We start from the raw sequence: 13,643 nt of genomic DNA on the forward strand, positions 1-13,643 counted from the left end.
GACGTTATGATGCTATATGCAGAGATAATGTGATTTTTATCTCTTCACTTTGGAACAAAACTCTTCATGTGGATATTTAATTAACCCAATCTATACAGTACACGTGCTGCGACTTCTGCCAGTTTTACACATCCGTTATCTTGGAAAACAAAGTTATGCTAATCAACGTGGCTTACGACGCCTGTCAAACAGAGAGGCACACAAAGCAGAGAACATTTAATGTACATTACTGAAACTAGACACGTTTTTCAAGCCATTTAGACTCAATTGTCTGAACCAAATGAAGGCCAAAAGTACACCAAAACCATTTCTATGAGTGATGGCAATGTCCTGTCTTCTACTACCTGCCAAACAGGCATGATTTGCATTTTCATTGTTTTACATACTTTGTCCTAAATTTGAAAAATGCCACTCAAAGTATGGAAGCTTTGTATTTTCATATCAAATATGCTTCTAATCACACAGGGAGCCATTGTGGAAGTCAACATTGGATGATTACTGTATTCATAGGAAAGTGATAGCTGCATGCAGTACGGTCACAACGTGTGGTCCTGCTTTCAAAAGGAACATTTTCAAATTTGTATTTTCATCTGTTAAAGAATGTTAAAGAGCACGCACATCAACATGTGAAATGTTGATCTGTTGGCTTTCTTGCTGCTTTTCCCCAATGCAAATCTGGTTTTTATTTGAGGAAGATCAGAAAGTGCATTTCTATTCTATTGCTTTGTTAAAATAAAAATACACTGCAATATAAACAAACCTGTTAAATAAATGATAAAGTACATGAAGCAGGTGGAAAATTACAAAAGACAAAAACCTGTCAGATCTGCGTGCAGGGGTAGATAATCACAAATGTCCCATTTCAAGCTTATTGTCCCCTTTTGCTTTTGTTGTTGTGCATGAATGGAGAATTTCTCAACAGCCAACTAAACTAAATCTGCCCCTAATATCCGCATTGTGTCAGAATTATATATGCTAACTGTGGATGAAAACTATAGAAACTAAATTATTTACAGAAGTAAACACTAGTTTTGCAGGTGCCTGTTTTCTGTGTGGCTTTTTGGCTGAAAAAAGCTGTTAACTTTACACCGAGCAAAATCTTATTGCTGGGATTTATCAGCACATTAACCCTTAAGATGCATTTCCCTTTAATGGTCCCTGGATGGTGATTTCAGTCACTCTGACTGAAGTGAAAATTTTATCTTTTTTATTTACTTTGGTGAAAGGACAAATATAAATGTGACACTTTGGAGCTACTATAAACAAAAGCAGCTTTTTGTTTGGTGTGAATTTTTTTCAAACTGATGCTGGCTATAGATTATCATTGTGTTTGTTCAGTAAAGAAAGCAATCATACTTTTGTTTTTTTTAAAAAAGAAGAAAAGTTCAGGTGTCAAAGAGCTGATAAAGTGCTGCAATCTGAGCTGTGATTCACCCTGCTTCAAACTGCAAAGTCACTTGAAAACGGCAGATACATCTGCAACTCCTGCAGAGCTCGTTCCATGCTCAGTGGTGCGCAAATACGGCATTAATTATGATTAGTTAAGCTACTCAAAATTAAATGAAGAACAAATGAACTCATGTTGCAGATTTGGGCTTCTCTGTAGTTAAAAAAAAGACTGGAAATGAATTCGCAGATGTCCCATTCATGTCTCTCTTTTTTGCGTGTAATGAAATGATATGTTGCATGGGAGAAAAGCAGCATTTGGCTTTTGCTTTGTTTTGTTTTTTTAAGATTGCTTACTTCAGATTTATTAAAATGACAGATAAAATTACAAACATTTGAGGACCTCCATGAATGCTTCCGGGATGATTTTTTTTAAAAGCCCAAAGCCTGATATACTGTTACATCTCTTATAGCTGGTGTCTGAATGTGCCCAGCAATACTTTGATCCAAGAATCAGAAGGAATGACATAACAATAACACAGAAATAACATTCAAAATGCTGAATTTCTTAAATAAGAGCAGATCTTAAACTCATATTTCTGTATACACTTCATACAACAATCTGTGTAATAAACAAGATAGATAGCAATTTTAATAAAATACTGACAAGAGAAAAGAAAAAGTCTTGCATGTGTGGTAAAGCACAAAGCATCACCCGATAAAGTATATCTGTAATAAAACACTGTGTCTCATTTCATTCTATTTAGATTTACAACTGAACAAAACAACCTCTGATACCAACATTAACCTTAAAAATAATCAGTGAACCTGCAGAACGCTCTGAGTGAGATACAGTTTAGCTATATTCAAGCAGTATACAGATGTTTAGTTCATGTAAACTTTTTATCCTAACAACTGGAAGCATCTACAGTGGCTGTGTGAGTGACCATGTGTGTGTGTGTGTGTGTGTGTCCGTTTATGGTAGTAATCTTTACATTTTCTCCTGAATCTCTTATTCAGACTGTATTGGCTCTGTTCTACTGCATGAGTTTTGTGAAAAATATATCCACAACATCTAGCGAACAAAACCAGCAACCAAAACACATGATGACAACAGCTTTCTATTGTAGTGTGAACAAAAGGTGATTAGACTTTGTTGTTTGGAGTGTGACTGATAATTTTAAACTTGCAAAGTGCTCTTGGAAAAATCCTCATGACTGCCAGAAGTTGGTCTACTCAAGTAACTACTGTGACCATTTATACTCTAAGTTCGAATGGTCTGAAAATACAGTTCAGGTTTGTTTTTTGACATCTGCACTGATACTGATAACAAATCTAGACTTTTACCTCATTAGTAGTGCACTAATTCCAGCACTGACAACAAACATCAGAAAAGGACACATTTGTGAAATGCAGCTGTGATGAAATGTGCTGAACTCTATACTGAAGAATGAACCCAGGCAGGGAAGTAAACCAGGTTAAAGCTGTAAATTTGTGAGAAAGACTAAAATAAACCAGTAAATGAATTAATAATGGCGCACCATCCATAGTTTTGTGATTCGTTTCTTGCAGGATAACCATTTTAGTCTCGGAGACTTGGCGTTATTTAGTTGAATATTAACCCCATCCTCTGACTTACTGTTTAGTTTGTTTAGCTACACTGGCACTTACACACCATTATATTCCTGTTAAAGATGAAAAACAGCAGGAGTTGATGTAATTACATTGCGAGTAATTAACTGTGTGAAAGTGGGTGTTTGTACAAATCAGCATGCAACAACAAAGTACAGTGAGGCCTTCCGCTGTCAGAATTATTATTATCTGCATACATGGTACATGGACCATGCCTTACGTATTAATCCTAATTATTAACCAACGTCTGAACGACTCATCAGATGTCAGTGATGAATGAAGTTGCTGTCTTAAAATGTGAATTAAAAGGATGATTAAACAGCCAAGCAGGTATGTGGTAACCCTCCCCTGTGACTTGTGGTCTGTAACACAAAGCATGATATTTAAGTGGATCACATTTTCCTCCAATCTTTGATGCTTTGATGTTTTCAAAGATTGCTGCAAAACATTTAGGCTTAACCTGGGTTGACTGCAAATAAATCTCACATGAATGAAATGTACTTTTAAATTTGTATTTGCAATTATTCTGCAGGTGAATTTGGATAAAGTAATCACAGAAGCATGGCTGTCAGTCGGAAGTTGTGGTATGCAGCGCTTACCTAATCCTTTTCATCTCACATGTCTGATTCTGCGCTGCCTCTTTACTGCTTCAGCGCCATTTTGTGATTAAGGCTGATAGCATATCTGGAGTTTTCTGTAGGAAATACGACGGTGTGCAGGTTCAGATAATGATGCCAGTGCAATCTTCTATAATTTTCTTCCCTATTACCCTTTTTGTCACAGTCATAAGCACCGAGAAGTCACAGGGACCTTTGGCACTAAAATCCTGTAAAGAAAGAGTGCTGCCTTCACAAAAGGAGTTCAAATAACATATATTATGTTTCTTCCCTTAAAATGACTTTTAATGATGCAATCATTGCAGTGTATCAAAAGCAGTTTCCTTTTAATAGAGTTCAATGTTGAAGAGATGATTATGATCATTTTAAAAAATGTTTTTTAGCTGTTGTTAATAAAAATGTCTAGATTGAACTTGACTTGTATTTACTCTCAGAAACAAAAACCCAGCAAGCAGCAGTTGCAGAAAAACTTAGTTGTAGCTGACTAAACTGGGTTTTACAGAGAACTGATCTTCTCATTAATCCATCCCCTGAACAGTGATTGGTCAGTTATAGCTTAAAAAGACATATTAGCAGGTATGTCAACCTTCAAATTTTGCAATACATGAGAAATAAATGATGATGACCTTTGTCTTTTGCTGTATTTATTCCATAATCATATTTAAAATGGGAGAAATATATTGACAACAATGTTTGTTTCTCAGGAAAGAGAACACAGGGGCATTTGAACTAAGAACTGTGGCTGCAAAAGCACTACCGCTGTCAGCGACATCAGAATCAATCTGGGAATCTATCGATTTTGGGGACACTGGTCAATATCTGACTGTTCCCTGTGCTTCTTTTAAAACACAGTTAAATATGAATTTTTAAAAAGCAAGTAACAACCTGAATTAATGTCAAATAATTGCCTATGGTTTAGATCTTGTAGTTAAAAGTATGTGTTTGTTCTCCACTGTCCAGCACAAGCCTTTAACATGCTTCAACATGATTGGTCAGTAGAACTACAAGCGGATTATTAAAGGAAATCAAAGGTCTTGTTTTCTGTCTACAAATATCAGCATTATAATCAAACCAAATACTGATGCTAAAACAATTACATCAGCCAGTTTTCTAGAAGCCTTGTACTGTTTGTGGTTTTCTTAGTAGTTTTACTTGGTGACAAACTAAGACAATTACATCACACAACAAAATATACTCATTTAAGTTGTCTCCATCTACAAAAGAGGAAATACTGATGTTGGTTTTATGGGATGTCAGGAGAGATACTCCTTTCTACTTCCTTGGGCATCAAATATTGCCATTTTGAGAAAGCAGCTGAAGTCTCACAGTTATGCACACGGTGTTCGTTGCCACCTGTGCCATAATACAACAGCTACTGAGACAGGTCTGTCACACCCAAGTGGTTATGTATGGGTGCTTCTAAAATGCGTCTTTTCATCAGATTTATATGGATTACCTACATGTCCAGGCTTATTGTTTCAAATGGCATATTTAAAAACAAATCAAGATATCGTCTTAGCCAACTGGACTAAAAAAGGAGTTTGAGATGCCTAAACCTAACCAGCCTACTAACGTAAAAAGTGAGTGCAAACGAAGCAAAATAAAACGTGGACAGCGGTCTCCTGGGTGAGTCACTCCACCACTGTCTGTCTGCTGCTCTGCAAAAACAGGACCACTGTCTGTTCATGTCTCATTCTGCCACAGCCGATGTGTCAAGCTACCAACGTCAGAGGGCAGCTTTTAGGTATTTGTGCAACAGCACAGACAAAAAGACAACGTTTGACGTACTAGGATGACTATGTATTGGCAGCAGTATGAGTGGATTATTAATAACAGATCCAAGGTCAGTTATATAATAAAATAATGAACGCATTTAGCATATGATGACTAATCGGGTTGGTTCCAAATAAGCTCCACAGCATTTTAGTTGCATGAAAAAAATATTGAACCAATTGTATATTTTATGGATTTTGTCATAATGAGTAATTGTACAAATGGCAAAATTCGTGTACAGATATATCATACACCTGTACACCTTGTGGAAATCTAGGTTTGGTCTGAACTCTATATTATGTGCCTCTTTCTGAAAATAAATGATTTACTCCTTGAACACAAAGTTCGAGCAGTAGATGCAGCAAAGGTTGAATTTATAATAAAAATTGAATCAGACCCCACAATGGACTTAATCATACAATACTATGTGTCATGACAGCCTATTCAAACTGTTTCTGTAGCTACTGTCTGCTCTTAGAGGATCAGGCTGATCGCATATTCAGTAAAAACACAGTATCGCCATCACACTGCCAGATTATTATCTCTCTGTGTTTGATGTTAAACCTCAGTGGAAGCACACGGATCACACTGAGCCGAAGGAGAAACCATTAAGAACAAGTCTGACTCGACTTTGCACAGGATACAGCCTGTAGAGCCTCTGAGCTGCGGTAAGCGGGGCTGACATGTCGTGTGCGCTGGTGTGATAGTTTAACATTCCAGCTGTCTGCTCTCGTTGCAGCGGGCCACCTCACGCTCCCCTGCCTGCCGGCCTTTATTCTGTGATCTGCTCGGCTGTCTGTTTGCCAGCCTCACTCTGCTGCTCTGCCCATCAGAGGCGCGTATTTCCTTCCCGCTGTGCTCTCCACCTTCTTAACATTTGGTTGTCACACCTTTGCACTTCGTGTGCCCGTGGTGAATAGTTGATGTGGAAGAACCTAAACTAAAGTATGTCAAACTGCTTCAGGGCTACATGCATGGAGAAATTCCACATAACTTAACAAACTGTGTCAGTTTAAATACTATTTTCTAAAGGACAGTTCCCGATTTTCTCACTGCTAAAGTAATTAATCTTATAATTTAGTATAAAATGTTGCACTTGAAAGTTACACTTTTCTCTGAACTCGAGTAAACGCTGTCTGTGCCATACATATAATAATGACATCATCAGCGTTTAAACTGATTCTTTTTAGGAGGATCACTTCAAAAATCATAATTTTGAGTGCACTATGTTATCGTTATTTCCTCGTATCTATAGTTAGCCTTCTCCATCTAAAAAACACAAAGGATGGAATAAACAAAGTGAAAGAGGCAAAAGTAAAACAAGCGGAACATCACACGGGGGAATTTGTTTTTTTTTTTTGCTGGACAGAGCTTCAGGATGTTAAAGGGTTCAAATGCAGCAGACAGCTGGTATTACTTTGACTACAGTTGGTGAACCTATGAACTAGACTGCTGAACTGAATCTTTGAAATAAGACATCTAATAATAGAGAAATTATCATCAGACTACAGTTGATTGCTTGACTGACTTTTTACCTGGCTGCATACAAATTATTATCCGTTGGAAACAAGGAATGGTTTCATGCATATTATTATACAGATATCTGTTTATAGGGATGGTTTTGACTTTAGTCATTAACAATTTATTTGCCTTAATATCCTTTTAAAATGTCAAGTGCAGACTCTGTTACCACTTCAGTGACAGATAGCCTGAAATAGGACTTAATACAAGCCTTTTAACTGCCCTGTACAGAAAATAACTGCAGCCATTCTAACAATACTATTAACTTTAATCCAGGATTTAATAAATTATTAATCACTGCGTGTCATTATCAGCTGAATTGTTAAATTATTGAAGTTAACCAATTACCTCATTGAAAATGTCTCGGTGCATTCAGGTGCTGTCAGGATGTTCTAACAGCACTCTCATGCTTCAGAGGGTATCCTTAAAGATGCTGCAAACCAAACACTTAACACAAAAAGGATAAAATTTGCACTTCCTGACAGTGGTAATGGAATAATTTTCTCATCAAACAGTGATGTGGGCATTTTAATTCTTCAGATTAATCTGGTAATTATAGGGTGTCAAACGACAAATAGCTGGTTTTTAAATGCCTTATAAAATACTAATAATAAGTTCAAATGGATTTAAAAACTGTGAATGGCAGCCTGGGATCATTTAAAAAAGGAAAAAGTCTGCTTTTGTTGTATACAGGAGAAAATAATCGGTTAACAACATACCAATGTGATGCTTTAATCTCTAAATATCTAATACGCATACCCTGTTAAAATGATGGGAATATGTTTTCAGAAGCTCGTTAATGCCATTACATCCAACAAATGTGTCACAACGTCACAGGAGAAGATAATACACTTGGCCTTTCCCTGCTTCCCTGTTTTGCCTCATTTATTTGTCCATCGAAATTCAGAAAATACATCTTTGGTCTCCCAAACAAATATGTAATTATGTGAGTCTATGTTAAAAATAAGAGACAGCAGCTTTGTGTTATCCCTAATGGCAGAAGACAGCGCTGTGCTCTGTGACATATGGGTCAGAAACAAGCGAGAGAATGACTAAAAGGAAAAACAAAACAAAAAAAACAAATGATACATAGAGCCAACTCTTACCGTAAAGGGGGGTTTGCTTTTCCAAGAGATAACTGGAGTGAGAACCAAGAGTTCGGCCATTGTTTTCAAAGGAAAGATGCCAAACCCCCAGTAAACACCCAATAAGCTCCCGGTAAACCCACTGCCTGTTTGCCAGTTTGGGTCCAGGAGGTTAAACAAGCTGATCGCCATCACTGCTGCAGATCCTGAGCCGTGCTTCTTGCCCATATGGGGCATTTTTCCTCAAATTACTGTACAAAAAAAGGAAAAACTGTAGCTCAAGAGCTCTGGCCCCAAGCCCTCTTTGAAGTTTCATGATCAGTTTTCCACATTCTTTATCATCTGTATCCTGTACAAGTGCAGTAAACACTCTATACTTTCACAACTCACTCTCTTGAGTGTCTCTTCCCTGCTCCATACTGGATTGTTTAAAGACGTTAATTTACAGTTTCTGGAATTGGCACTTGACAAATAACTAAATAAATAAATGTATAGAACACCATCAGTAGCTCTTAGGATGCCCTTAAGTCTGAGGAAACGTCCTTCTCATCTCTTGCTGCTTGCTTTTCCATGATTTGGAGAAAAACGTGAATCCAACAGTAGCAGCAGCAGCATTTCCTGGAGGAAGGTGTTTTTCAGGGCGCGTGTTGCTTGTGCACAGTAAGTCAGTGTATTTGTGTGTGTAAATATTGATTTGAGTATGCTTTTGAGCTGTGACTGCACGGTTTAGTCCAGCGAAAGCAGCGGCTGCATGTTGTCTTCTTCGCTCTTGACTTTGTCTGGTCGCTTCAGGACTCCCGGTTCCACCACCGACTGAGACCTACAAGAACAAAGAACAGGAGGTGATTAGCATAACTGTGCCGCCAACTGTGCTGAAAGCTTTAGAGTGTCAACCGCGAAGTGCAGTGAAATATTAACTGTAACGGTTTATGTTGATGTTAAAATATTCCGACCTACTTGTGTAAAGTCTGATGCAACAGTCTATCCGTTATTTTGTCTCATGCTATGAGGCAAATTGTGAGTATGAATAAAATCTGCAAAAAAAACTTCAGGTCAATCATCACCTCAGGTTTGATTTCCAGGAGTCCTCTAATTTCTATGTTTATTATTTTGTTCACACAAAGTTAAAAATACTTTATAAGACATTGGATACATGCAGAAAACACCATATGTTTCTGTGTCTGTAACATAACCAGTGTGTTTTTGTAAATAACTCAAAATGCTAAAATGAAAAAATAAAATGTTACTTGCAAGTTTCATTATGTTTCATTATGTTCTATATGCAATCATTTATCATACAGTATACAGTATTATTTTTTTAGTAGTTAACCTGTGTTATAATTTTTGTTTTAATACTTCATAAAAAACAAAACAGCGTCCGCACATTAAATAAAAATGCATTCGTGCATACTGATTTTATAGTATAACACGCATAACACTAATAGTGCTTTATAGGCTAAAAAAGTGTCATAAAAAGTTTTTATTTCCTGCTATATGGGAATTAACCAAAGAGTGAGTTCATTTTTAAATGCACCCTGTTACTGTCAGACCATTTATAACTCACTAATAATTAATTTATGATTGGCAGGGTTGAGCCTTCCTGCAGTGACAGCCTGCTGCCTTAATTCGCTGCTGTTTGTCTTCCATAGTATAAATGTCTTTGAGTCAGTTGACATCCCACAGTGGTGAGATGATTTACTGTCACAGTGAATTACACCGCACAGTGGCCTATAGGGGGGAAACTCTACAGCAGGAAATGTCAAACATGCTCTCAGCAGAATTCTCTTTGTCAAGAATAAGCACATAAATTTTAGCATATGAATGAACGTAAATATATATGTAACCCCCAAAGTCAGCTAGTCTGGATAATACTAGATTGCGTATTGATTGCTTATTTACTTGTCTTTTTTGTAAGGGTTCAACTTCATAAACTATTTATTGACCCCATCATATCATTATGCATCTTTATTGCTTCTTTTTTCAAACCACAGCTTGTATATAAAAGGTCGACTAAGCTATTTTGGAGACCTAAATTCAGCTTTTTGAGGCATATCATTTTGTTTTTGGGGCTTGTTGAGCACAAGACAACCGCACCATAAAACACACCCTGACTATCTAATGTCTGTTTTACTTTAAATAGAACCAGAACAAACAAAACTTTAAAACTAGTAATCAGGAATCTACACTCACCAGAAAAACGTCACATAAATCAAATATAAACCATAACTACAGGATTCCACATCTGCTGGCCATTAATGCAGGATTGAGCCACTGGACTATGTCCATCTTTTATAAATAAATCTGCACAAGAATCACAAAGAGGTCCAGCCAAATAACACTAGTTGCTTAAATAAAAATCTAATGAATATAAAATCAGATGGAACCATTTAGAGCATATTGATCCCCGTCAGCTGAAACAATGATTACAAGAAGACCACAGTGAGATAAAATCTGTATAGTTCTGTTATTATGTCATTTGTTTACTATAATTATGCAAAGATAACCAAATTAGTTCCACAGTATATCCTACTGTGAAACAAGCATTTTATTCATTTTTTGTGCATTGTTTAATTTTTAAACCTGCATTATTCTCTGAGAACATGTATTAGCTGGTAGTTCCTAAGCCTGAAGCAGCTGTGAAATATTTGGGTGGGACTCCTTAGCCTCAGGAAAAAACAGTAGCTCTGGTTGTCATTAAGAGGGTCCTAAAGCATTTAATAATATATTCTTAAAACTAATAATAATCAAAAACAGTACTACAGTAAATAAAAACCACTGTGGAGGTTTTAAGATGGTAAGCTAACCTCTTCATGGTCTTTGGGGAAAGGTTTTTCTCCAGGTCTCTCTCCAGGTCTTGTACTGATAGGGTGTAGGACTCTGGACAGTAGTCAGTCTCCTCGTCATATGCGTGGTCCAGCAGTGTTCGAGCCCATGTCCCCATATCGTAGGGTGGCATCATCCCACCAAGCTCCGATGGCAAGATCTCTGGGTGGATGAGCTGATGGAGGCTGTTTAGGTTGTTACCATGCATGAAAATCTGCAAAGGGAAAAGATGCACAGGGAAACAATTTAGACCAGAGGTCTCCAACTCCAGTCCTCCAGAGCTACTGTCCTGCAGCTTTGCATCCCTACTGTAACGCAGCTGAATCAAATGGTTGAATTAGCTCTTCAGCATGACATCAAGTTTGGCAAAGGTCTAGTAACAAGCCATTCATTTGATTTAGCTGTGTTGGAACGAGGATGTTGAAATTCTTGGAATTTTTCTCTCCACATTCAATTTCTTTTCTCTTCTTGAAACCATGAAAAAGATCACAAGCACCAAAAAAGCTTGACCATTAGGCCAGTAACCAGACCCAAAATGTCATCGTTCCTATTAAATTTGAGTAGCACAACTTGTTATAACCTAATTCTATATTCTGTTTTTAGCATGTATGTGTTTTTTAAGTTTATAGGTTGCTGAATAGGTCATTACCATTTCAAATTTAGAAAGAAAAAGACAAAACAATCAGAACCAAATTACTTTATTAAAAGGAGACCATATGAATTCCAGCTTGCTAATAGTTTTCACCTATCATCCACATTAAAGTGGCTCTCTGTGTGGTTATTTTTACTGTTAGACTGTCTGTGGTCCCAATTTGGAGGGTGCTTTTTTACCTGATTTTGCACCAGCTGAAAGACGGATTATAGACAAATCTCTTGGCTTACCCTCTTCCTTGTCTTGTCTTTAAGAAAGGGTCGGATGACGGTGTAGAGAGCGTGAATGTACCAGGGCTGGTTCACAAAGTGGATCCCTCCAAATCTGGCAGGAAAACTGTCCTGTAGGAAACACAAGAAAAAACAAAACAGATGAATATGGTATCTGGAGGTCAGCAAAGTATGGTGTAAATATATATATGTGTGTGTGTGTGTGTGTGTGTGTGTGTGTGTGTGTTACAAAGTTGTATGTCAGTACTGAGCTATGCCCTTATATAATATTCCTGCCAGTTTCCAAGTTCTAATAACCTCTTAATGTTCACCTAAGATTATGTTGCTTTTTTGTTTTTGTGATATTATTTGTTTTGACGAACAAGAACAGACATCTCTATATGTCAAGCAGAAAGACTGAAAATAGCAGAAAAATATCACCAGTGAAAGATGTTTAACCAGAAACGTAAAACTGTAAACTACATATTGCCATGGAAACTTCTGCTGCAAATTCATTAATCACCATTATATTGTGCAGCCTTTTGTAAAAAGTGCCAGTCTCAATCAAAATGAGTTTTTTCACCATTGTTTCAGTACGAGTCAAAGAAAAATTACCTGAGTGCGTTTCCTGTCTCTTTTCATTAGATTAGTTTTGTAAATGGCCTCTAACCTCATAGTCAATAGGAAATGGTCTGCAGTGGCTGCAGGACAAGCCCAGAGGGAAATGAGGCCTTGTTCATACAGGTTAGTGTGTGTACTCTGAGCCTAACTCAGTGATTCCTAGAATGTGGACACCATTATAATAATTATGCTCCAGTCCATGTGTATGAATCATCGTTTGGCCGTAGTCCAGCAGTATGGTGAAGACTGTACAGCAATCTGACATAACAGAGCTGGCTGATAAAATTGGCTTGGGGAAAATGTTTATATAAAACATGTTGGCAATGTGTGGGAGAGACAGTGACAGTGTCTGAGGTCAGTGCAGCTTTGTAAATCAGGATTTGACTGATATGAATCATCATGGCCCAAATTCACTTCAAGTAATGTCAGCTCATACACTGTACAAAGCTTTGATCTAGAGCCATATAAAATTTAAAGACATATAAGACTATATTTACAACAAACCTAACAGAACTGGAAGGTTAGTTCAGGATCAGAGAATGATTTATATTAATTGAGGCAACCTTCAGAATTTTCCTTTAGAGTAACAATCACGCCAAAATGAACCTCTAAACAGCAAAGTAATGGGCCAATCATCATTTACTGTAAATCTTCATTCAAAGAGCAGCACCACCAACACACCCAATATTCCAAGACAAGAAATGTTTCAATGACTACATAAGATGTGCCATTTGCCAAAAATAAATTCCATATATTTATTACATTGTATATTTATATATGTCCAAATGCCCTGTGACAAACTAGCAGCCAGTCCATGGTATAGTCTGCATCTCAACCAGTGACAGCTGGGATAGCCCATAATTAGATACGAAGAAGAAGATGGATGGAAGGTAAGTTTCATAATAAGATGCAGTATTCGGCATTTTGACAAGCATACTCCCCTAGTGATTTTTTCATAATATAAACATAAAATGGTTGAAAATCTTTTCAAACACATTTTTTCTACCATTCATCCTTTCTCTTGCACAACTTGACCTACTTCCAAGGTGGATGGAAGAGACAAAAATGTCTAAGAAAGTCAAAACCTAATGCAGCACTTCTGTCATGTTTGTTTGTTAGCATCACAGTGGCTCAGTAATTAGCACTGTTGCCTCACAGCAAGAGGGTCACGAGCTTGCTTCTGTGTGGAGTTTGCATGTTCTCGCTGTGTTTGCATGACTTTCCTCTAGTAGCTCTGGTTTCCCCTGCCTTTGAAAAACATGCATTTTCAATCTTGCTCATATCAGTACAGGATACTCTTCCAGAAAATATCCTCAATCTTAAG

At 37.2% G+C, this 13,643-nt stretch overlaps 1 protein-coding gene across 2 annotated transcripts in view; it reads right to left on the minus strand.

Moving 5' to 3' along the window:
• Window positions 1–2,551: 2,551 nt before the first annotated feature.
• clvs2 (clavesin 2) overlaps window positions 2,552–13,643 on the minus strand; it is a 44,253-nt gene continuing 33,161 nt past the window's right edge. For both annotated transcript variants that reach the window (XM_040017590.1, XM_040017589.1), the window contains 3 exons: window positions 11,720–11,830; window positions 10,819–11,051; window positions 2,552–8,834 (listed from right to left, as the gene is read on the minus strand). In XM_040017590.1, coding sequence (XP_039873524.1) covers window positions 8,741–8,834; window positions 10,819–11,051; window positions 11,720–11,830 — 438 coding nt within the window. In that variant the 3' untranslated portion in view covers window positions 2,552–8,740. The remainder of the gene's footprint in view (window positions 8,835–10,818; window positions 11,052–11,719; window positions 11,831–13,643) is intronic.

Source organism: Simochromis diagramma, unplaced genomic scaffold, assembly GCF_900408965.1.
Source record: "Simochromis diagramma unplaced genomic scaffold, fSimDia1.1 OVJJ01000802.1, whole genome shotgun sequence".
In the NCBI taxonomy this organism is placed as follows: Eukaryota; Metazoa; Chordata; class Actinopteri; order Cichliformes; family Cichlidae; genus Simochromis; species Simochromis diagramma.